The sequence below is a fragment of the Physeter macrocephalus genome, chromosome 19 (genome assembly GCF_002837175.3).
Source record: "Physeter macrocephalus isolate SW-GA chromosome 19, ASM283717v5, whole genome shotgun sequence".
Taxonomy (NCBI): Eukaryota; Metazoa; Chordata; class Mammalia; order Artiodactyla; family Physeteridae; genus Physeter; species Physeter macrocephalus.
The window spans coordinates 2,238,957-2,261,397 of record NC_041232.1 but is presented as its reverse complement, the minus strand read 5'-3'; the positions used below and the strand labels follow the sequence as shown (position 1 = coordinate 2,261,397).

At 50.2% G+C, this 22,441-nt stretch overlaps 1 protein-coding gene across 3 annotated transcripts in view; it reads left to right on the top strand.

The window, feature by feature from the left end:
• The window catches only part of PPM1F (protein phosphatase, Mg2+/Mn2+ dependent 1F), a 29,463-nt gene extending 17,307 nt beyond the window's left edge, over positions 1-12,156 (top strand). The window contains exons 6-8 of one of the 3 annotated variants that reach the window (XM_028480452.2): positions 1,874-2,024; positions 3,189-3,499; positions 12,098-12,156. In XM_028480452.2, coding sequence (XP_028336253.1) covers positions 1,874-2,024; positions 3,189-3,496 — 459 coding nt within the window. In that variant the 3' untranslated portion in view covers positions 3,497-3,499; positions 12,098-12,156. Of the gene's footprint in view, positions 1-1,873; positions 2,025-3,188; positions 6,655-12,097 lie in introns of those variants that run through there. The other 2 variants (XM_028480451.1, XM_007130606.4) reach the window with 2 other exon arrangements.
• Positions 12,157-22,441: the final 10,285 nt, after the last annotated feature.

Here is a 22,441-nt window from a genome sequence, read left to right as displayed (position 1 = left end):
GGGCTGGGCCCGTCAGCCATGGCCGCTGAGCCTGCGCGTCCGGAGCCTGTGCTCCGCAACGGGAGAGACCGCAGCAGAGGGAGGCCCGCATACCACAAAAAAAAAAAAAAAAAAAAAAAAAAAAAAGCTTGGGGCTTTAGCTGCCAGGAATCCCGCGTGAGCCCTTCCTGTCACAGCAACATGGAGCCCAGAGCTTGGGGGGAGAGCTGGGCCCTCTGCCCAGCAGGCGGCGCAGTAAGTGGAGTTAACGGGCAGGGTCCTCTCCTGCACACAGGTGGGGAATGGTCAGCCACCTGGGCTGTGGGGGAGGAGGGCTTCAGGGACGAGGTGACGCTGAGTCAGAGCTGGAAGGGACCAGACTTGGGACTGAGAGCTGCAGAGCATGGACAAGCTGCTGGGAGATGCAGAAATGAGAGGGAAGCAGGCAGAGCCGGATCCCAAGGCAGGTGTGGGCCCGGCAGGCCAGGCCTGGGGTCCAGGAGAGAGCAGGTTAAGCCAGGACCGGCCACTGAGGCACTCACGGCCACTGCTCCGGGGGCAGGAGGCACTTTGTAAGGAATCTGGTGGCTTCTGGAATGATCGGACCAGCGGAGGGCAAGCTGAGGCCTGGGTCACAAAGACGCCATTGTAGTTGCCAGCCAGCTGTGGGGAGGACCTGCCTGTCAAGTCAGGAAGGACAGAGAAGAGGGAGGCCAGGCTTTGGGATGGGGAGCCAGAGAGGCCTTGGGCCTCTAAGAGGATGGTGATGCCTTTGGTCTGAGGGCTGGGGAGCTCGGGGTGGGATGTTCCCTGGGCGTGCGGGGACTGGTGGGACACCCCGTGAAGACTGGAGGGGCTGGGGATATGGGCCCGGGGGCCACGCGTGGAGCTGCAGGGTCTTCAGTGGAGAGAGTGTGGCCCGAGATTGGGAGAGTCCCATCAGAGGTAGGGTGGAAGCAGGAGAGCATAGCCCTGTGGCAGGGAGCATAGGAGGAACGGCCACCTACCTGGGCGCGCACAGGTGAGCCACTCAGCCCCTCAGCCCTGGGCGAGCGGGCAGGAGGTGGGGTCGGTGAGAGGAAGCAGTGGGCAGGGAGCCTCGCGGAGCCAAGCCGCTGGGAACCCACCCACCGGCCACCAGCTCTGGGCTTCCCCTTGGGGAAGCTGTTTCAGGCAGGTGGGAAGGATGAGGTGAGAGGGCAGCCGAGGTGGTGGGTGTCCCAGGAGACAAGAGGTGAAGATAGGGGTGCCCTGAGCCCCAGGATGCCCCAGCCTTGTACCAGGTGAGGTAACAGAGGTGGGAGCCACAGGGGAGGGCACGGGGCAATGGGATTTTGCTCCAGCACAGACGCTGTGTTACCACCCTTCAGGCAGCAGGCTCACGTCTGGGAAACCTCTCCTTCAGGGGAGGTTATAGGACCGAAACGGTTTTTAGGACTCATGGCTAGACCAGGCCTCTGTGCTGTCCTCTTAGGCCTGGAGCACCGTCGTCCTTTGTAGAGCCGGACAGCGCCGGGATGGGGGTAGGGGTGGGGTGAGGACAAGAACGCAGGGGCACAGGGGTCGTCCAGGGCCTGGTTCAGTTTCATCTAGCCCTGCAGAGTGGCCGCAGGTACACATGCTTGGTCCATTGAGGGAGGCACAGCATCCCCACCTGGACCCCGGGGCTCTGGCTCTTTCTGCTGCCGTGAGCATTTCCTGGACCCCGAAAGGCTGCTCGGGGACTGGCCGTCCGTCTTCGTTGGCACCATCACCTGCTTAGCCATTCCTGCATCTTTAGGATGATTTAGGTTGTTCATCATTTCTCACTGCCTCACTAAGGCTTCCCTTGGGCGTTGATCAAAGCCGTGGCTCCCAGTGCTGCCTTGGAACCAGCTGGTCTCCCCTTGGGCAGCGCGGGCACCCCATCGGCACACGCGGCCTACCCGGCCCCCGCTGGCTGTCTCCACAGGACGAGAAGGACCGCATTGAGGCACTGGGTGGCTTCGTGTCCCACATGGACTGCTGGAGGGTCAACGGGACCCTGGCTGTCTCCAGAGCCATCGGTAAGGAGGTGAGGGGGGTGGGAGGGGGTCCCAGGGCCCGGGACTGTGCTCGCTGGGTGGTCTGGGAATGCACCCTCACTTGCTCATCAGTCAGATTGCAAAAGGGCTCTGGTGAATCCAGAGCACAGGTGTAGCCACCTTGGAAACTTGCATCCTGCACAGAAAATTGCAGCTTAAGTTATATTCATTAAAACAGTTTCTCAGAAAGATCTAGGAGGAAACCCTTGGCAGTTACTGTATGTGCTAAAGTTAATTTTTAATAGTCTATAAATGAGGCTCACCCTCCCCTACCCACCTTTCACGCTGATGATTCTTTTTTCTATCGTAAAAAATAAAGTGAGAAAAATGGCATCCCCTCCCCCACCCTGTCTTCTCCTGTGGCTGCCAGGCCTTGGTTTGGGGCTCAGACCTCCCTCCAGGACTGAGAAATCGCTCCCTTCCTGCTCCCCCACCACTCCCTGAGATGTGGCCCCAGCCCCTCCAAGTCTCCTGAAATGTTCTGTGCTTCTTGATACACATGGTGCCTTCCTTACAGCTGGACCCCGGGAGGTGGCCCACATGGAGGCCAGGAGGGGTCAGCCTCCTTCCAAGGGGACCGGGACTGGAGAGGGGGCCACTGGGCAGCTCTGTGTCAGGGAGCAACATGTCTGGCTCGTACCCTGGGGAGAAGTGAACGTCAGGGCCACAGCGGGGGAGGAGGACCAGCGGGAAGCCCTCAGGGGAGGCCTGAGCAGGAGAGAAGCCCAGGGCAGAATCGGGCGGAGGCTGCGCCCTGTTCTCTCCTGCGATAGGGGGATGGGAGAGGGTGCATGGGAGGCAGAGCCAGCATCCCGACTCGGCTGAGGCGCCCGTTGGGTGTGCAGGGAGCCGCAGGGGCTGGGGAGGGCCAGGGCCACACCTGGACAGCATCCTCGGCCTGTGTCCCCTCTGAAGTGAGACAGCTCTTGTAGGGAGCTGCCTTTGGCCCTGCTGGGTTCTGACTCTGCCCGCGGGGACACAGGGCAAGTCTGTCTCATCGCCCTGCTCTGTTCCTTTGGAGCACTTGGCACCTTGCGAAGCTACCTTTTCACCCTGTGTTGGAGGCGGGGTGGCCACAGGCAGGCCGGGGCCTGGGGAGGGGACAGCAGCAGGGGCATGGCCCTCACGATTCTCTCCCACTCGCAGGGGACGTCTTCCAGAAGCCCTACGTGTCCGGGGAGGCGGACACGGCCTCACGGGCGCTGACGGGCTCCGAGGACTACCTGCTGCTGGCCTGCGATGGCTTCTTTGACGTGGTCCCCCACCAGGAGGTGGCCGGCCTCGTGCGGAGCCACCTGGTCGGGCAGCAGGGCAGCGGGCTGCGTGTGGCTGAGGAGCTGGTGGCTGCCGCCCGGGAGCGGGGCTCCCATGACAACATCACGGTCATGGTGGTCTTCCTCCGGGACCCCCGAGACCTGCTGGAGCCAGAGACCGACGCTGTGCCGAGAAGCTAGGAGGTCCGGGCCCCCCGCCCCCACGATCCTCCCCTGCGGATGCCTTAGGACACGGCAGGAAGTGGGCAGGTGACGCCACCCACAGCCTCTGGCCCTGCTTGCGTCACCCCATCCTGGTGGCTGCCAGGGGCATCACCTGCTCACAGCAGACGGGGTGACAATGGGATGGTGGGATGTCCAAAGGAAGCCCAAGAAGGAGACTTCACGGAGGAGAAGGGGCCCAAGAAGTGGGCAGGCTCTGGGCCCCATTGGGTAGGGGTGGGACCAGAGGCTACAGGCGGCGGCCACAGCCAAACCAAAGACACTGGGCATGCTCGCAGGGTAGCAGGACTCTGTGGGACCTTCGGGCAGAACCAGGAGCCGCAGACATTTTCCAGTGCCCTGGGTGTCCAGCAGAGTTTTCCCATCCGCCCCTCACTGTCCGTCACTGGGAGGGCTTGTATGGACCGATGTTCCTGTCTGGTCCTGGTGCCCAGCAGGTCCTGGCCGAGCCATGTGGCTTCCCAAGTGGGGAGGGTGGCCTCATGGGGAAGGGGGTGGCGCCAGGGGTCTGATCTGTGGTGCCCACCAGTGACCTCCCTGGTTCCCGCTCACCCCTCGTGCACCAGGGAGGGAACGCTCAGACAAAGACACGTGTGTCTTGTTTGTGGGGGTTTTTTTTCCAGGGAAAAGTCTAATTCAGAAGCAGTATTTCAGGTTTTGTCCTTGTTCTGTCAGTGCCAATAGGACCCGTTGTGTCATATAACTTAAGCAGAGCTCGGCACTTATTTTATTCCTTAGAAAACTTAAGAATTGCTTTTTTTTTTTTGAGAAACTTCTTTTGCAGTATTACTGGATTTTTTTCCCCTAAATGAGGATTGAAACACACTTTTCCAGGTGGTGTAAATAAGCCATTCAAGTGCCTTAAACAGCTTTAGGCAAGGCTGGTACTGCCGGGCCTGTGACGGGTTCCGATAGCACGTTTCAGTTTTTTCAAAAGCAGGATTTGTTTTGTCAGAATGGTATCATTTTGGCCAGAATTCTTCCCGGAAGAGTTCTTTCTGCCTTTGTGACGCGCCGATGAGAACGTGGGCTGGACCTCGGGGCTCCAGAGCCGGGGTTACTGTGGCCCTGCCTCTCATGTCTCTGACTGGACCCCAGGCTGAGGGACTGAGCTCCACCAGTGGGCGAGTCCTTGCTGCTGTTTGGAATGTTCCAGAAGGTCTTGTGTATTGGTAGTTGAATTGGTTTCAACAGGAAACACACCTAAGGGGCTCTGCAAGGCCGAGGCAGCCTGAGGGTCTCCGGCTGTGTTTGGAGGCAGGTGGGATGCCACTGGGAGTCTGTCTTTCTCTGCCTGTGGATGGTGGCCTCTTGCTGCCTTGCTTTGCCCGCAGCCCACCTGCCTGCTGGCTCCCATTGAGTGGGTACAGGGTTGGAAGCGCAGGGCCGGGCAGGGGCTCCAGGCAGAGGTCAGGGCCCAGGGAGAGGGGTACCTGGTGGGAGGACCTGGGCTCCCTGTGGTGGGCAGGCTGCCACAGGCAGAGGCCGGCAGGTCTGGGAAGGGCGGTGGGTGGCTTAGCTGAGGCTTTAGAGGATGTCGCTGAGGGGACTTGGCGCCGGGTCCCTGAGGCTGCGGGGTCCCGTGGAGGTGGTCAGAGTCCACCTGCAGTGGGAGGGCCCAGGACAGGCTGTGCAGGGCGCACCCTGATCCCGGCTGCACTGAGGGAGCCTCTGCCCCCCTCACCCAGGGAAGGGAGGGCGGTGAGAGCCCCTCCTAAGGCCAGTCCCCAGGAAGCAGGGGGACACCACCTGCAGGCTCAGCGTTTCCCCCGTCCCAGCAGGGATGAAGCAGCTGAGACCACGTGCTCGGGGGCTCCTGGTAGAAAGCGTCTTTAGCATGGTCACAATTCAGAGAGCAGCTTTGGTGGCCCAGTGAGCAGGTGTTGCTCTGGCTAACCTGAATGGCTTGCCTCCTGGGAGCCATAGGCCCCCTCATCGGCCCCTCCCGGGACAGGGATCAGCCAGCCCTCAGGTTGGGGTGGGGGCCCGAGGGAGCCCTGCCTCGTGCAACACCTGGGCACTGAGCCATCCTCCCCTCTGGACAGGGCACCTTCAGCCTCCGCGAGTCCTGGCCCACTTCCTCTTCAGGTCACAGTCCCAAGAGGGCCACTAGCCAGGGACGCTGGTCTGGAAACCTCGGTCGCCTCCTCAAGCCCAAGCTTTGTCACTTGGTCTTTATCTCTGTGCGTCCGTGGGCCTCAGTGTCCCCTTTGTACTGAGTCTGTTGCACTGAGTCTGTGCAGTTGCCACTGGAATTCTGGAGGTGCTGGGCAAACCGGGGCGTCTTGGAGCGATGCTGCCAGGGCTAAGGGCCCCTCCCCCCGCCAGCAAGGAGGGGTGATTAAGTATTATTAGTATCTATTCTTAACAGTAAGTGGGCTGGGGAAGAATCAAGCTACTGATGCCAGCGCCTTCTTTATATGGAAAACAAAAGCCAGAGCTATTGAGCCCTGCTTTCACAGGTTGGGCTGCTCCCAGGCAGCAGGGGTGGGGGAGGCCCAGGAGAGGGGTCGGGGCCAGTGCCGAAATCCCAGGGGGAAACACGGCCTCCCTGACCCAGCCCATCCTCAGCATCCAGGACTAGGAACTGGTGTGTTTCAGGGGGAAGAGCGACGGGGGGGCAGGCCTCACAGGAGAAGCACAGGCTGTCTGTCTGGGGTCCTGGGTCACCTTCTAGCGACCCCTGTCCTCCTTGGGCCATCATGCGGTGCCCCGTTGCCCCTTCCCCTGCAGCTAGAGTTCCACCGTGGACTCAGGTGTCCTGGCCACGTCTGCAGTATTCAGAGGGTGGGGGTACAGCTGTGCTGCTCCTGGGCCTGGCCCCGACCCGAGCCAAATGGAGACCAAGTGGGCATTTGCAGAATGATCTCTTGGGTTTGATTCTGGCTGCAGCCCCAAGCAGGCAGCCCCGGAGGCCTGTGCTCTTCCCCGAGGCTCCACAGCTTTGCCAAATGCACCTGCAGCCTTGCCGAGGGTTTATCCATGCACATCTTGGTGCACTTCCTGGAAGTGTTCTGTGCGAGGAGGTCTTGTTCCCAGACAGGGTGGCTGTTTCCCCATCCAAGGGACAAGTCCCAGGGGCCTCTGTGCTCGTGTCAATAAACCACAAGCTCTGAACCCCACCCCCGAGTCTCGAGTCTTGCCTTCTTTGGCCTCCTCGCTCTTGGTCCCTGGCGACCAGGGTGTGTTTGGAAGCAGCTGGGGGATCATCTACCAATCTTGCAAAGCGAGCAGATGATTCAGGAGAGTGCTGCCGGCCTGCAGCCTCTCTGGCCCACCCCCCAGCCTGGTTCCCATCCCTGGGAGCCCGCCAGCACTAGCAGCAGGAAAGCTGTTCACTGCGAGCCTCTTCCAGGGGTGACAAGAGGGGGGTCAGGGGACTTCCCTGGTGGTCCAGTGGTTAAGAATCCGCCTTCCAACGCAGGGGACGTGGGTTCAATCCCTGGTTGGGAAAATAAGACCCCACATGCCGTGGGGCAACTAAGCCTACGCACTCTAGAGCCCACGTACCACAACTAGAGAGAAGCCCACGTGCTGCAACTAAGACCTGACGCAGCCAAAAATAAATACTTTTTTTTTTTAGAAAAGTGGGTGGGGGGTTCTGGCCCCTGGGGACCCTGCAGGAGTCCTCAGTGGCCCAGGGACTCTGAGGATGGAGACCCTCCCCCATCACACTCAGAAGGTCCCATGTGCTCTGGCTGAGCTCAGATCTCAAGGGAACGTGGGAAACATCAAAAATGCCTGCACGCGGAGACTGCTGAGCCACGGTGCCAAAGTGCTGCCTGAACTCCCCAAGACAGGGGCAGGAGGTGGTGCTGGTGCTTTCAGGGGAGTTGGGCCAGCCAGCCAGGATGGCTTTGACACTGCCACCTCCACCCCTGTCCCCGTGCTGAGCCTCTGTCCCCTGCTCGCTCGCCTGCTCCTGCGTGCCCCCTCTCGCCTACCGTGGGCCTTGCGTGTTGCTCCCAAATCACCCCTGAGGGCTTTCAGTGCCCCTCTGGCTCCAGGTGGCTTGGGGCAGTGGTCTCCTACCCTCCGGCCGCGCAGCAAGGGAGGCATGTTTATCTAGCTCCAGCCTGCCACCACGGGAGGCTGGGGCTCCCAACCAGGCCCGGGCTCCCCCAGCCCCACCTACTCACCCGTCTGTCTCCCCCTGCCTGCCCCCTCCGCCTCCTCCAAAGCTCCCAGCAGAATCTGCCCGGCAGAACCTCATTCTTAAGTGTATGCTGTCTTGATTGTTCCCTAATGAGCTGCCCACGTGTCTGAATCTGCGCTGCAGGCAGATAGTGGCACCCCCCACACTCACACACAATCACACATCTTGGAGCCTGCGGGTGGGGCTGAGTGGCCCCCGGGGCATCTGGGCCTTATTCATCTGCTGGACCTGGACCAGGACCAGGCCAGCGTGATGGCAGCTGGGAGTGGGGGCTGCAGCAGGGGACGAACCTGCACCCAGAAGCCAAGTCCGGCACAGACAGCCGAGGGCACAGGGTATGCCTTGGGGGGACTGGGGGTGGGAGGGGACTGGGTCTCGTGCCCACCAGGTGGGGGTTCTAGCCTGGGGGAGCTACCGACAGCCAGCAAGAGCCGGGGAGACAGGCAGGAAGCCAGCTGGGAGGGCTGATGACTAGCCGGCCCTCCAGTTCCCTTCAGAGGGTCCTGGGGCTCCTGGCTGCCCGCCCTGGTTCTGGACCAGTCAAGGACAGACCCTCCGCCAGCCCCAGCCATGAAGCTGCACTTCATGGGTCTGCTTCCGGGGACTTGAGCCTGGACATCTGGGCGCCCAAGGCCAAGGGGTGTGTGCAGCCTCCTCAGAGCAGCCTGGGGACCACTCCAGTCCCGGCAGAGGGTACCCCTAGGTGCCAGGCCCGGGCCCAGGGAGGCCCCTCCTCAGACCACTGTCTCCACCACTCCTTATGGCTGTGGCTGGGGAGACCACCTCCTCCTCCTCCCTTCTCTCCCCCTCCCCTCCCCCTCCTTTCTTAAATTATAAAAGTAATATGACTACATGACAAAACTTGGAAAAGAGAGAAGAGGAAAAACAAGATTTGATTTTGGGTGTGGAACAAAGTAGCCAAGTTAAGTGTTTAGAAACGAAACAAAACAAAAGCCTCTAGAAGTGAAAGGCACCTTTTTGCCCAGAAAGAAACAGGATTAAATATAAGAGCCATAGGGAGTTCCCTGGTGGCGAAGTGGTTAAGAATCCGCCTGCCAATGCAGGGGACATGGGTTCGAGCCCTGGTATGGGAAGATCCCACATGCCGCGGAGCACCTAAGCCCATGCTCCACAGCTACTGAGCCTGCGCTCTAGAGCCCGCGAGCCACAATACTGAGCCCACGTGCCGAAACTACTGAAGCCCGTGCGCCTAGGGCCTGTGCTCTGCAACAAGAGAAGCCACTGCAATGAGAAGCCCAAGCACCACAACAAAGAGTAGCCCAACTCGCCACAACTAGAGAAAGCCCGCGCACAGCAACGTAGATCCAGCGCAGCCAAAAATAAATACATAAAAGCCATAAATTTGAGCCTCAACTGCATGTACATATTTCATTGGCAAAAACGGGCTGCAACTTGGTCCATTTAAGGCCTGTTGGTGTCGTCATGTTCTACGTGAATTCAGGCCTCACGGATGAAGCTGGTTCTCAGCAGCTGCCTCTCCCGTCCAGCCTGGGTGGCCCCACCGGGAACAGTCCCTTGTCACGACTGCCTCTCCCAGCTTGGGCAGTTCTTCCATCAAGTGTTTGACATAAACACACCAAGAAGCGATGTCATAGATTGGGTGTAACTGATAATAGTTACATCGTGCATCTCCCGACACATTAGTTCGTCTTGCTTGTCTTTTCTGAAAATGGGAATGTGCTGGCTGCATTCTTCTCCATGCCTTGTCACTCAGCGTCCTGTTTCTCAGATTCATCCATGTGGTGTGGGTTTCTGGCTTTTTGCAGAAACGGAGCTGCTGTGCACATTCTCAACGGGTGTCCTAGTGCCCATATACCAGGAGTGTCATGTGGACACTTCTGACCCAACATTTCCGAAACCCACTGCCCTTCCCCCCAGCTCCACCTCGGTTCAGGGATTGTGTCACCATCTTCCACACTAGTCCCCAGAGCCTGAGAGTGGCCTCTGCCCACCCTCATCTCCAGGTGCCTCCTAGCCCCCTGAAGGAGGTCCATGGGACCTATTGTCCACATGGGGACGCCGCTGAGAGCAAGCGAGTGACTATTAATGGCTGGGACAACAGCAAACACCAGGATGTCTGGTCACTGTGCATGGGAGGCGTGGACAGTGACTAGTGGGTGACCAGGGTCCTCACTGCCACTGTAGCCAGATATGGAACACAGCCTAGAGCTCCACCAGTTGGAGTCGTTCACAGAGTGGACTCTTAGCGTTTGAAAATGCTGTTCCCAAATAATTTTAGTAAGATGAAATAGGGGGGCAAAAAGGAAATCTAAATAATTAGAAAAATGTAAAGATTAGGGCAAAAACTTTGGTGATGTTAAATGACAAAAGCAAAACACAAAGTGTACTGAAAGCATGTATCTGATCACCTACGTAAATGGACAAATGTACAAAGAGACGTATCCAGTCTCCACACAGAGGAAACGCAGATTTCTATTTTGGCTTTTGTATTACTATTTTTGTAATTTTTGTAATATTTTCCAAATTTTTGATAAGTATGTTTTACTTTTAAAATCAAAGCGGGGGGTGGGGAGCTTTAATGCTATTTAAAGAGACAGAAATGGTTCATTCCTTCACAATTGCTTGCTGGTCTAGACTTGGGGTGGAGAACGGGACGGAGGCCCCGCCTGGGCAGGCTCTGCTGTGGGCAGGGGCCCAAGGACCAAGCAGGTGGGCGAACGCCAGGAGGCCTGGCTATTTGGCGACAGCTCCCTATCCGAGGAGGCAGGCTCGGGGAGCTCTGGAGACGGGGCAGTGGGAGAGTCGTGAGCTCAGGAACAAGGGCCTGGTGGCCAGTGACATTCTGAGTGCGCCTGGAGGCTGCTAGGCCATGCAATTGGCACTGAGCCTGTGGCTAAGACCTGAGACAGACACACAAACTCACGCGTGGGTCAGAGCAAGGGGTAGGGGCCATGGTGGAAGCACTTAACCACATGCAAAGAGGAAAGGGAGGAACAGCATTCGGGGCGGAAGGAAGAGCAAGCCTGCAGCCAGCCCGGGGAGGAAGAGTTTGCTGCCCCTGTGTTCTGTTGTGGATTAGACACTACGTTTCCAGCAGCCCCCTCTCAACAGGGCCTATGCATCTGTGCCTCTGATGCCCTGGTAGCTCCTCGGCCTCCTCCTACCAGCCCGCAAAGGGCCACGACACTCAGAGAGCACCAGGCCCCACCGCAGAGAAGCCTGGGGCAGTCCACTGGGGATTCCAAGATTGGGCAGTGCTAACCTGTGGTCCTAGAAGCCAAAACAGCTGGTTGCCTCTAGGTGGAGGATTGGCTGGAAAGGGGCCCCAGGAGAGGTTCTAGGTGATGGAAATAGTCTCCATTTTTATTTGGGTCTTGGTGACACAGATGAACACTTTTGTCCAAATTCAATAGACCATGTACTTAAGATCGGGACAGTTCGCTGTATGTAAATTACACCTGGATACAAAATAAAAAGGCTCAGGCCAGACTCTGGGTAACCCAGGCAGCGTGCTTGGGGGAGTCATGGAAGGTGGGAGGGAAGGCCTACAGGGGGAAGTGCCAGGCAGCAGGGCTATGGACGGAGCTCCAAGACGGCCACAGGAGCAGGTGGACAGTGACAGACAAAAGGCCAGTGGCCCAGGGTGCCACGGTGGTTAGACCATGACCGTGCTGAGGGACGACCACTGGGCCCAGAGAGCCAGCCACAAGGGAACCTGGGTGAACCCTCCAGGAGTTGGGGAGAGTCAGCACTTACTGTGCACCTACTGTGTGCCAGACCCTGGGCTGGAGAGGCGGCGGCTCACTCAGTTACGCTGCGGCCCTGAAGGTCACTTGATCCCTGAGCAGAGGAGGAGCCCAAAGCTTAGGGCTGCAGCTGGGGTGAGGCAGAGCCCAGGCCACCTTCTTCCAGAGTCAGAACTGAGCTTCCCACCTCTGGTCGCACGGGCTGTGGCTGGGACCCTACGGGACAGAGAGCTGCCGGGCTGCCCGTGGGGCTGGGTCAGAAGAGTCAGCCTGTTAGAAACCAGAACTGTGTGCGTCAGCAATTAGTCCTAAACATGCTGTACTGGAGTCTCAGGTCTCAGGAACTTTTAGAAGGTCAAACACAGGTGGCAAAGGTGGAGCACGTGGGGCCTGGGGTGGCGGGTGCGGGCCAGGGGCCTGGGACGCCGCACTGGGGTTTGTCTTCTGTCCTTCGGCAATGACAAGCCCCCTATGGTCTCTGCAACTGCATTCGCGTTGTGAAGAGCCCTCCACGGTGGGCGGTGCTGCCTGGAAGGGGGCGTGACCGCTTCGCCCACTGGCCAAGGGACACAAGCGTTTGCCCCGCGTGTGCATGGAGGCTCCCGTAGCAGGGGAATCTGAGTTCCGCTCTGCACGCAGGGAGCCAGCGAATAAACCCTCTTCTTCCCCCTCCAGGCTCCTGCCAGCCTCCCCTTGCCAAGCCCGGTCCAAAGCTGCCAGCGGATGCAGCGCGGGGTTTTGAGGCAGCTGGTGGCTGGGAAGGGCATCATCACACGTGACAGTCACCCTTGAAAACGGGATCTGGAGGTAAAAGGATAAGTTATGGTACATTTTTATAATGGATTCCGATGTGTCTGGTTAGAAGATTGTGGTAGATTTATTAGGAAAAAAGCAATGAAAATATACAAAACTATCCCATTCGAATGTTTATTTATTTAACATTTTAAATTATGTAAATATGCAAGTATGTTCTTAAAAGCACAGGAAAGAAGGGCAGGAACCTCTTGGAGGTGGAGTGGAGGGGCTTCTCGCTCTGGCCCTCATGCCTTGTTTTACAGGCTTTGCATGGTTTGAACTTGCAAAAATGAGCATGAATTTTTATTTTTATTTTTTCCACCTGCGGGGCACGTGGCATCTTAGTTACCCGGACCATGGATCGAACCTGTGCCCCTTGCAGTGGAAGCACGGAGTCTTAACCACAAGATGGCCAGGGAAGTGTGAAATATTTTTATAATTTAAAAAATTCATAAAATTGAAAGGAAAGAAACCCTTTTGGAAGCCAGGAGTGAAGGGACTGAGGAAGAGGCTGAGGCAGGGAGAGTTGGGAGGGCTACTTCCCACAGAGAAGCAGGGCAGGCAGTGGGGAGGGAGTGGAGGGCTGGATTGCAAAGTGTTCAAGACCCTCCTGCTCCATTTTCCTCTCCTGCCTTGCCTCCCCTTGGAGGTGGCAGCATGGGTGGAAGCCAAGGAGGCAGCTGGCGTGGTCGTAAAATCAGTTACATGTGAGGGGATTGAGCAAATGTATGGGTGCCAGGTTTTCCTCACTTTTGAGAAGAGAATTGCAAATATGGAAAGGGGGTGAGGCTGGAAAGAGCCCTGAGCAATTGGAGATGTCAGTGTGAAATATATATGTTTATGTACATATTTGTATGTATATGTGTATATTTACACACACACACATGTGTGTATATTTTTTTCCCTAGCTCTCTCCACTGAGAGCACCTAGAAGCAATGTCATCCCGTCAGCAACAAGCACACCAGACACCCAGATCTTGATTTCTAAACACCATCCTACACCAAAAAGAATTAGGACTCCTTGAAGAAATGGCTGATTCCAGGGCTGGGCCACCTGGAACGTAACAAAGTTCAAAGAATGATGGTAACATGTCACAGGATATAGGGGTCAACTGGAGGAGATCCTACTGACCAAATCTGGGGCAACTGGAAATCAAAATAAAATAAAATAACTAAATTACGTAGGAATCCATGAGTCCATTTTGAAAAGGAAAAAGAAAAGCTCTTCCTTACAGTACAAAGCCAACTAATGGAATTCCTAGCTGTGCAATAAGGCAAGAAAAAGACGTAAAAAGAATACAGATCAGAAAGAAAGAAACTGTTTCTCTTTGCAGATAATGTGATTATCTATGTAGAAAGTCCCCCAAAATCTATCCTCCTAAAAACACTGTTAAAACTAACCAGTTGGGCTTCCCTGGTGGCGCAGTGGTTGAGAGTCCGCCTGCCGATGCAGGGGACACGGGTTCGTGCCCTGGTCCGGGAAGATTCCACATGCTGCGGAGCGGCGGCCGCTGAGCCTGCGCGTCCGGATCCTGTGCTCTGCAACGGGAGAGGCCACAACAGTGAGAGGCCCACGTACCACAAAAAAAAAAAAAAAAAAACTAACCAGTTAGTTTAGCAAGGTTGCAGGATACAAGTTCAATACAGGAAAATCAATAACGTTTCTATTGATTTTGGAAACAGAAACTTTTTTTAAAAACTACCATTTAGGGACTTCCCTGGCAGTCCAGTGGTTAAGACTCTGCACTTCCACTGCACGGGGTGCGGGTTCCATCCCTGGTCCAGGAACTAAGATCCTGCATAATGAGCAGTGCGGCAAAAAAAAAACACACAAAAAAACAAAAAAAACAGGTAAGAGCAAACATTTTTTTTAAGTAAAAATAAAAAAACTACCATTTACAATAGCTCCAAAACACATGAAATACTTGCTATAAATCTAACAAAATATGAACTCTATGCTGAAAACTAAAAAATTCTGATGAAATAAATCAGAGAAGATCTAAATACATAGACAGGCTATGCTCATGGTTTGGAGGAGTCAAAATAGTAAAAATGCCAATTCTACCCCAAACTGATCTACAACTTCAATGTTATTACAATAAAAATTCCAGTGGCAGAATTTTTTAAATAGATATAGACAAGCTGACTGTAAAATTTATATGGGAAGTCAAAGGAACTAAAACCATTCAAACAATTTAGAAAAATATGAATAAAGTTGAAGGACTCACAGAACCTGATTTAAGACTTACTGTATAGTTGCAGTAATCAAGACAGTCTGGTACTGCCACAAGGGTAGACAGATAGATCAATGGAACTGGAAAAAATCCAGAAATCAGCTATCACAAATGTAGCTAACTGATCTTTTGGTGATAAAATATATCTAACATAAAATTTGCCACTCTAACCATTTTTTTAAAATAAATTTATTTATTTATTTGTGGCTGCATTGGGTCTTCGTTGCAGTGTGCGGGCTTCTCATTGCTGTGGCTTCTCTTGTTGCAGAGCACAGGCTCTAGGCATGCGGGCTTCAGTAGTTGTGGCTCGCGGGCTCTACAGCTCAGGCTCAGTAGTTGTGGCGTGCGGGCTTAGTTGCTCCAAGTCAGTAGTTGTGGCTCGCGGGCTCTACAGCTCAGGCTCAGTAGTTGTGGCGTGAGGGCTTAGTTGCTCCAAGGCATGTGGGATCTTCCTGGACCAGGGCTCGAACCCGTGTCCCTGCATTGGCAGGCGGATTCTTAACCACTGCGCCTCCAGGGAAGTCCCCTAACCATTTTTTAATTGTGGTTAAATATACATAACAAAATTTAGCACCTTGATCATTTAAGTGTACAATTCAGTGGTATTAAGCACATTCACAATGTTGTGCAGCCATCAGCACTATCTATTTTCAAAACATTTTCATCACCCCAAGTAGGAGCTCTACCCATTAAGTAATAACTCCCCAGTCTCCACCCTACCTGCAACCCCTGGAACCTCTAATCTACTTTCCGTCACTACTAAATACTCATATAAGTGGAATCATAAATATTTGTCTTTTCGTATCTGGCTTATTTCGCTTAGCATAATGTGTTAAAGGCTCATCCATGTTGTGGAATATATGAGAACTTCATTTTTATGGTTGAATAACATTCCACTGTATGTATGTACACATTTTGCTTATCCATTCATGGATAAACATGTGAACAAACATGACATTTATGTTGTTTCCACACGTTGCCTATTGTAAATAATGCTGCTATGAACATTGAGCTCCTGTTAACAAATCTTTGGGGTATGTATCAATATTTAGGAGTGGAATTGCTGATGGTATGGTTATTGTATCTTTCACCTTTTGGGGAACTATCAAACTATCTTCCCCAGCAGCTGCACTATTTTATAATCCCACCAGTAAGGTACAGGGTTCCAATATCCCCCATGTTTGCCAACTCTTATTTTGTGTTGCTTTGTTTGTTTGTTTTTTTGCAGTACGCGGGCCTCTCACTGGTGTGGCCTCTCCCGTTGCGGAGCACAGGCTCCGGACGCGCAGGCTCAGCGGCCATGGCTTACGGGCCCAGCCGCTCCACGGCATGTGGGGTCTTCCTGGACCAGGTCACGAACCCGTGTCCCCTGCATCGGCAGGCGGACTCTCAACCACTGCACCACCAGGGAAGCCCTGTTTGTTTGTTTTTAATCATAGCCATCCTAGTAGGTGTGAAGTGATATCTCATTGTGGTTTGATTTGCATTTCCCTAATGACTAATGATGTTGAATATCTTTTTTTTTTTTTTTTAATTATTTTTGGCCGCGCAGCTTGTGGGATCTTAGTTCCCTGTTCAGGGATCAAACCCCGGCCCTGGCAGTGAAAGCACTGAGTCCTAACCACTGGACCGCCAGGGAATTCCCTTGAGCATCTTTTAATGTGCTTATTTGCCATTTGTGTATCTTCTTTGGAGAAATGTCTATTCAAGTCCTTTTCTCCTTTTTTTTTTTTTTTTTTTTTTTGTGGTATGCGGGCCTCCCCCTGCAGTGGCCTCTCCCGTTGCGGAGCACAGGCTCCGGACGCGCAGGCTCAGCGGCCATGGCTCACGGGCCCAGCCGCTCCGCGGCACGTGGGATCCTCCCAGACCGGGGCGCGAACCCGGTTCCCCTGCATCGGCAGGCGGACGCGCAACCACTGCGCCACCAGGGAAGCCCCCTTTTCTCCTTTTTAAATTGGGTTGTCTTTTTGTTGTTGAGTTGTAGGAGTTGTTTTTTTTTAATTGAGGTATAATTGACATACAACATTATATTAGTTTCAGGTGTACTACATAAAGATTCGATATTTGTATTCATTGCAAATTGATCACCATGATAAATCTTAACATCCGTCACCATATCCAGTTACAGATTTTTTTTCTTGTGATGAGAACTTTTAAGATTTACACTCTTAGCAACTTCAAATATGCAATACAGTATTATTAACTATAATCACTGTACTGTACATTACATCCCCATGACTTATTTATTTTATAACTGGATGTTTGTACCTTTAAAAATGAATTTTTATTTTTTTCTTCCAACTTTATTGAGATATAATTGACATACAGCACTGTGTAAGTTTAAGGTGTACATCGTAATGATCTGACTTACACACATCATGGAATGATTGTCACAGTAAGGTTAGTGAACATCCATCATCTCATATAGATACAAAATTAAAGAAATAGAAAAAAATTTTTCCTTGTAATGAGAACTCTTAGGATTTACTCTCTTATCAACTTTCATATATAACATGCAACAGTGTTAATCCTATTTATTATGTTGTACATTACACCCCAGTACTTATTCATCCTATAATTGGAAGTTTGTACCTTTTGACTGCCTTCGTCCAATTCCCCTCCCCTCCCCCCACCTCTTATAACCACAAATCTGATCTTTTCTATGAGTTTGTTTGAAGTGTAATTGACCTAAAACACTATGTTAATTCCTGGTTCACAACGTATAGATCCTATATTTCTATACATTTAAAATGATCACCACGATAAATCTAGTTACCGTCTGTCTATTGTCTGTCGCCACACAAAGATATTACATAATTATTGACTACGTTCCCCACACTGTATATTTCATATCTGTGACTTGTTTATTTTGCAACTGGAAGTTTGTACCTCTTAATCTCCTTCTCCTATTCCTCTCCCCTCCCACCCCCTTCCCTCTGGCAACCACCTGTTTGTTCTCTGTATCTATGACTCTGTTTCTGTTTTGTTCTGTTGGTTCATTTGCTTTGTTTTTTAGATTCCACATATAAGTGAAATAATACAGTATTTGTCTTTCTCTGTCTGACTTATTTCCTTTAGCATAATACCCTCTAGGTCCATCCATGTTGTCCCAAATAGTAAGATTTCATTCTTTTTTATTTCTGAGTAATAGTCTGTTGTATAAATATACCACATCTTCATTATCCATTCATCTATTGATGGGCACTTAGGTTGCTTCCATATCTTGGGTATTGTAAATAATGCTGCAGTGAAAATAGGGGTGCATATATCTTTTATAATTAGCGTTTTCGATTTCTTCAGTTAAATACCCAGGAGTGGAATTGCTGGATCATATGATGTGGTAATTCTATTTTTAATCTTCAAGGAACTGCCATACTTTTTTCACCAATGGCTGCACCATTTTACCACCCAACGAACAGTGCACAAGGGTTCCAATTTCTCCACATCCTTCCAACACTTGTTATTTTCCATTTGTTTTCATTTTTAATAATAGCTATACTAATGGCTGTGTGGTGATATCTCATTGTAGTTTTGATTTTCATTTCCCTAATGATTAGTGATTAGTGGTGTGCTTATTGGACAACTGTATATCTTCTTTGGAGAAATTTCTATTCAGGTCTTTTGCCTATTTTTTAATTGGGTTGTTTGTCTTTTTGTTGTTCAGTTGTAGGGGTTCTATATATATATTCTGGATATAATCCCTTATCAGATATATGATTTGCAAATATTTTCTCCCATTCTGTGGGTTGCCTTTTTACTTTAGTGATAGTGTCCTTTGATGCACAAAAGGTTTTAATTCTGATGAAACACAATCTTTTTTTTGTTGTTATGTGTGCTTTCAGTATCATATCCAAAAAATCTTTGCCAAATTGTAAGCCATGAAGCTTCTAATTCAATCTTTTTTTTGTTGTTATGTGTGCTTTCAGTATCATATCCAAAAAATCTTTGCCAAATCGTAAGCCATGAAGCTTCTAATTTTTTTTTTTTTGGCTGCTTTGGGTCTTTGTTGCTGCACACAGGCTTTCTCTAGCTGCAGCAAGTGGAAGCTACTCTTCGTTGTAGTGCAGGCTTCTCATTGCGGTGGCTTCTCTTGTTGCAGAGCATGGGCTCTAGGCACACGAGCTTCAGTAGTTGCAGCATGAGGGCTCGGTAGCTGTGGCTTGCGGGCTCTAGAGCAGAGGCTCAGTAGTTGTGGCACACAGGCTTAGTTGCTCCGTGGCATGTGGGATCTTCCCAGACCAGGGCTCGAACCCATGTCCCCTGCATTTGCAGGCAGATCCTTAACCACTGCACCACCAGGGAAGTCCCAGCATTGACATCTTGACAATATTGTCTTCCAGTCCATGAACTGAGGATGTCTTTCCATTTATTTGTGTCTTCTTTAATTTCTTTCAGCAATGTTTCATGGTTTTCAGTATACAAATCTTTGGTCTCCTTGGTTAAGTTTGCCCCTACCTTATTCTTTTCAATGCTATTATAGTGTTTTCTTAATATCCTTTCTGGATTATTCATTGTTAGTGTGTAAAAATGCAACTGATTTTTGTGTGTCGATTTTATATCCTGTAACCTTATTCAATTCGTTTACTAGTTCTAACAGTATTTTGTATAATCTTTAGGGTCTTGTACATATAAGATCATGTCGTGTGCAAACATAGGTAATTTTACCTTCCTTTTCAATTCAGATGACTTTTATTTCTTTTTCTTGCCTAATTTCTCTGGCTAGAACTTCTAATAGTATGTTGAGTAGAAGTGTTGAAAGCACACATCTTGGTATTGTTCTTGATTTTAGAGACAGAGCCCTTCTTTTTCAATGTAGACATTTACAGCTATAAATTTCCCTCTGAGCACTATTTTCACTGCACACCTTAAATTTTGGTATATTGTGTTTTCATTTTCATTCATCTCAAGGTATTGTCTTATTCCCTTTGTGATTTATTCTTTGACCCATTGGTTGCTTAAGAGTATATGTTGTTGAATTTTCACATATTTGTGAGTTCTTCAGCTTTCCTTCTGTTATCCTTTTCTAGCTTCAATCCATCATGATTGGAAAAAATATTCTGAATGATTTCAACCTTTAAAAATTTTTTAAGACTTGTTTGGCAGCCTAACATATGATCTGTGCAGGAGAATGTTCCATGAGCACTTGAGAATAATGTGTATTCTGCTGCTGTTGTGTGGTGTTCTGTTTATGTCAGGTCTAACTGGTTTATAGTGTTGTTCAAGTTCTCTATTTCCTTATTGTTCTTCAATCTGGTTGTCCTATCCATTATTGAATGTGGGTATTGAAGTATCCAGCTATTATTGTAGTATTGTCCATTTCTCCCTTCAATTCTGTCCATCTTGATTTATTTAATCTTTTGTCAATATATAATGACCTTCTTTGTCTCTTGTAATCTTTTTTTAAAATTTATTTTTATTTATTTATTATTTTTGGCAGTGTTGGGTCTTCGTTGCTGTGTGCGGGCTTTCTCTAGTTGCAGTGAGCAGGGGCTACTCTTAAAATTTATTTTTATTTATTTATTATTTTTGGCAGTGTTGGGTCTTCGTTGCTGTGTGCGGGCTTTCTCTAGTTGCAGTGAGCAAGGGCTACTCTTCATTGTGGTGCGCGGGCTTCTCATTGCGGTGGCTTCTCTTGTTGTGGAGCACGGGCTCTAGGCACACGGGCTTCAGTAGCTGTGGCTCGCAGGCTCTAGAGTGCAGGCTAAGTAGTTGTGGTACATGGGCTTAGTTGCTTCACAGCATGTGGGATCTTCCCGGACCAGGGCTCGAACCCATGTCCTCTGCATTGGCAGGTGGATTCATAACCACTGCGCCACCAGGGAAGCCCTCTTGTAATCTTTTTTAATTGAAATTCTGTTTGTCTGACAATAATATAGTGACCTCAGCTCTTTTGTTTATTATTTGCAAAGAATACCTTTTTCCATTCTTTTATCAATACTTTCAAGCTCTTTGTGTTTTTATATCTAATGTGAACCTCTGGTAGACTTCATAAAGATAAGGTCCTGTATTATTATCCATTCTGCCAGTCTCTGTCTTTTAATAGGAGAGTTTAGTCCATTTACGTTTTTTGTTTTTTTTTTCTGGCCGTGCCACACGGCTTAGTTCCCCAACCAAGGATTGAACCTGGGCCCTCAGCAGTGAAAGCTCTGAGTCCTATCCAGTGGACCACCAGGGAATTCCCTAATGTAATTAGTAGTAAAGAAAGATTTATTTTATTTATCAATTTTAGACAATATTTATTTCTTATTCTGGCAGTGAGGAATTAGCTCTTCTGTGCTACTCTAACCCCCACTTTTCTCCTTTCATCCTCACAATATATTTTCCCACTGTCTATAGTTAAATCAATAGTTAGTGTTTACGTTATTGACCAAGTAAGTAAACTCTGTTCACTCAAGCTGTAAATTATTATTACATTTTCTTTTTCTTAGAAGTTTATTTTATCTGGAGTTAATAATTATTTCTTTCTTCAATTTTTTTAGTTTTCTAAGTACCTAGAGCTGTTTTCTTCCAAAGGTTCCAAACACATAGCAATAAATTTTCCAAATATTCAACCCGTAACTGATCAAGTCCATCTTTTCCTTGGAGACTTAATCCCACAGACCTCTGTCTTTCTGCTCCATTTTGGGCTGGTTGCTCACTAAACCTGGTACACAAACGTTGTCCTGGAACTTCCTTTTGCCAGTCAAGAAAGATTATTTTTGTCATTTAGCTATTTGTTTTCTGTGTGTCTTTTGTGTTTTTTGTTCTTCAATCTCCCCATTACTGCCTCTTTTTAAAAAAATTTAGTTGATTTTTTTTGGTAGCATACCATTTTAACTCCCTTCCCCTTTCCTTTTCTGTATATTTTTATTTTCTTAGTAATTACCTTGGGAATCACAATTAACATCTTAAATTTATAACAATTATAAAATAAATATAACACATAAACAATTTCAATTAAGTAACAATTTTAAAAAATTATTGGACTTCCCTGGTGGCCCAGTGGTCAAGACTCTGCACTTCCACTGCAGGGGGCATGGGTTTGTTCCCTGATTGGGGAAGTTCCATGTACCGCGCAGCATGGCCAAAAAGAAAGAAAAAAAATTTTTTTAATTATAATATAAAATACTATGAATTATACTAGCTTCTTTTCAATATTAAATTATATTACATCTCCATCCTTCCTCTTCTGGCCTCCATGATTTATGAGGAGAAATCAGCTCTTCATCTTATCGAGAATCTCTTGTACATATTGAGTCACTGCTCTCTGGCTGTTTAAAAAAATTTTTTTTGTCTTTGGGTTTCCACAATTTGAACATAATGGATCTCCTCTGGATAATGATTAGACGGGGTGGGCATGTGACCCAATCTGCCATGAGGCAGGAGGGGAGGCTGCTGTGTGTCTGGTTGTCTCCTCACTCCTAAGAAGGGGACTCACCAGGGGAGACCATCCTTTCTGCTTTTGAATAGTGTGGCACCATGTATAGTCTGGAACTGCTGCAGCCACCTCCCTACCTGCCTGAGGATGATGCCAATGCACAGAATAGGCTAGAAGGGCAGAGAAGGGGAGCAGAAGCCATACTTGTGGGATTCTTGTCAGGTGAGAAAGAGTCCGTACTGTTTATACCAGTTTGGTTTGGCAGGACCACCACTTAGTGCCTAGGATGTAGCAGTTAAGGAGGCGCTTGCTGTCAGATGCTGATGCTGCACTGTGTGACCCCGAGAGTGTTTCCTTAAATGTTTCACCCTAAGTGCCTCACTCATCTCTTCCTGGTTCTGACCCTATGTGATTCAAAGTTTTCTGAACCTACAGCTGAAAGGTTCTAACTGACAAGCAGAGGACACTGAAATGTAAGGAATGGACAGGTAAGAGGAACTCAGAAAAGGAGATGAATAACAGCTGCTCTGTTTGGGCCAGCGTGCTGTTATATAATAATGGTGCCAGCGGCCAGCTCAGCCTTCAGCCTAATACTAAAATTGCCCTCCAAATTTTCAGTCGTAGCCATCTTAT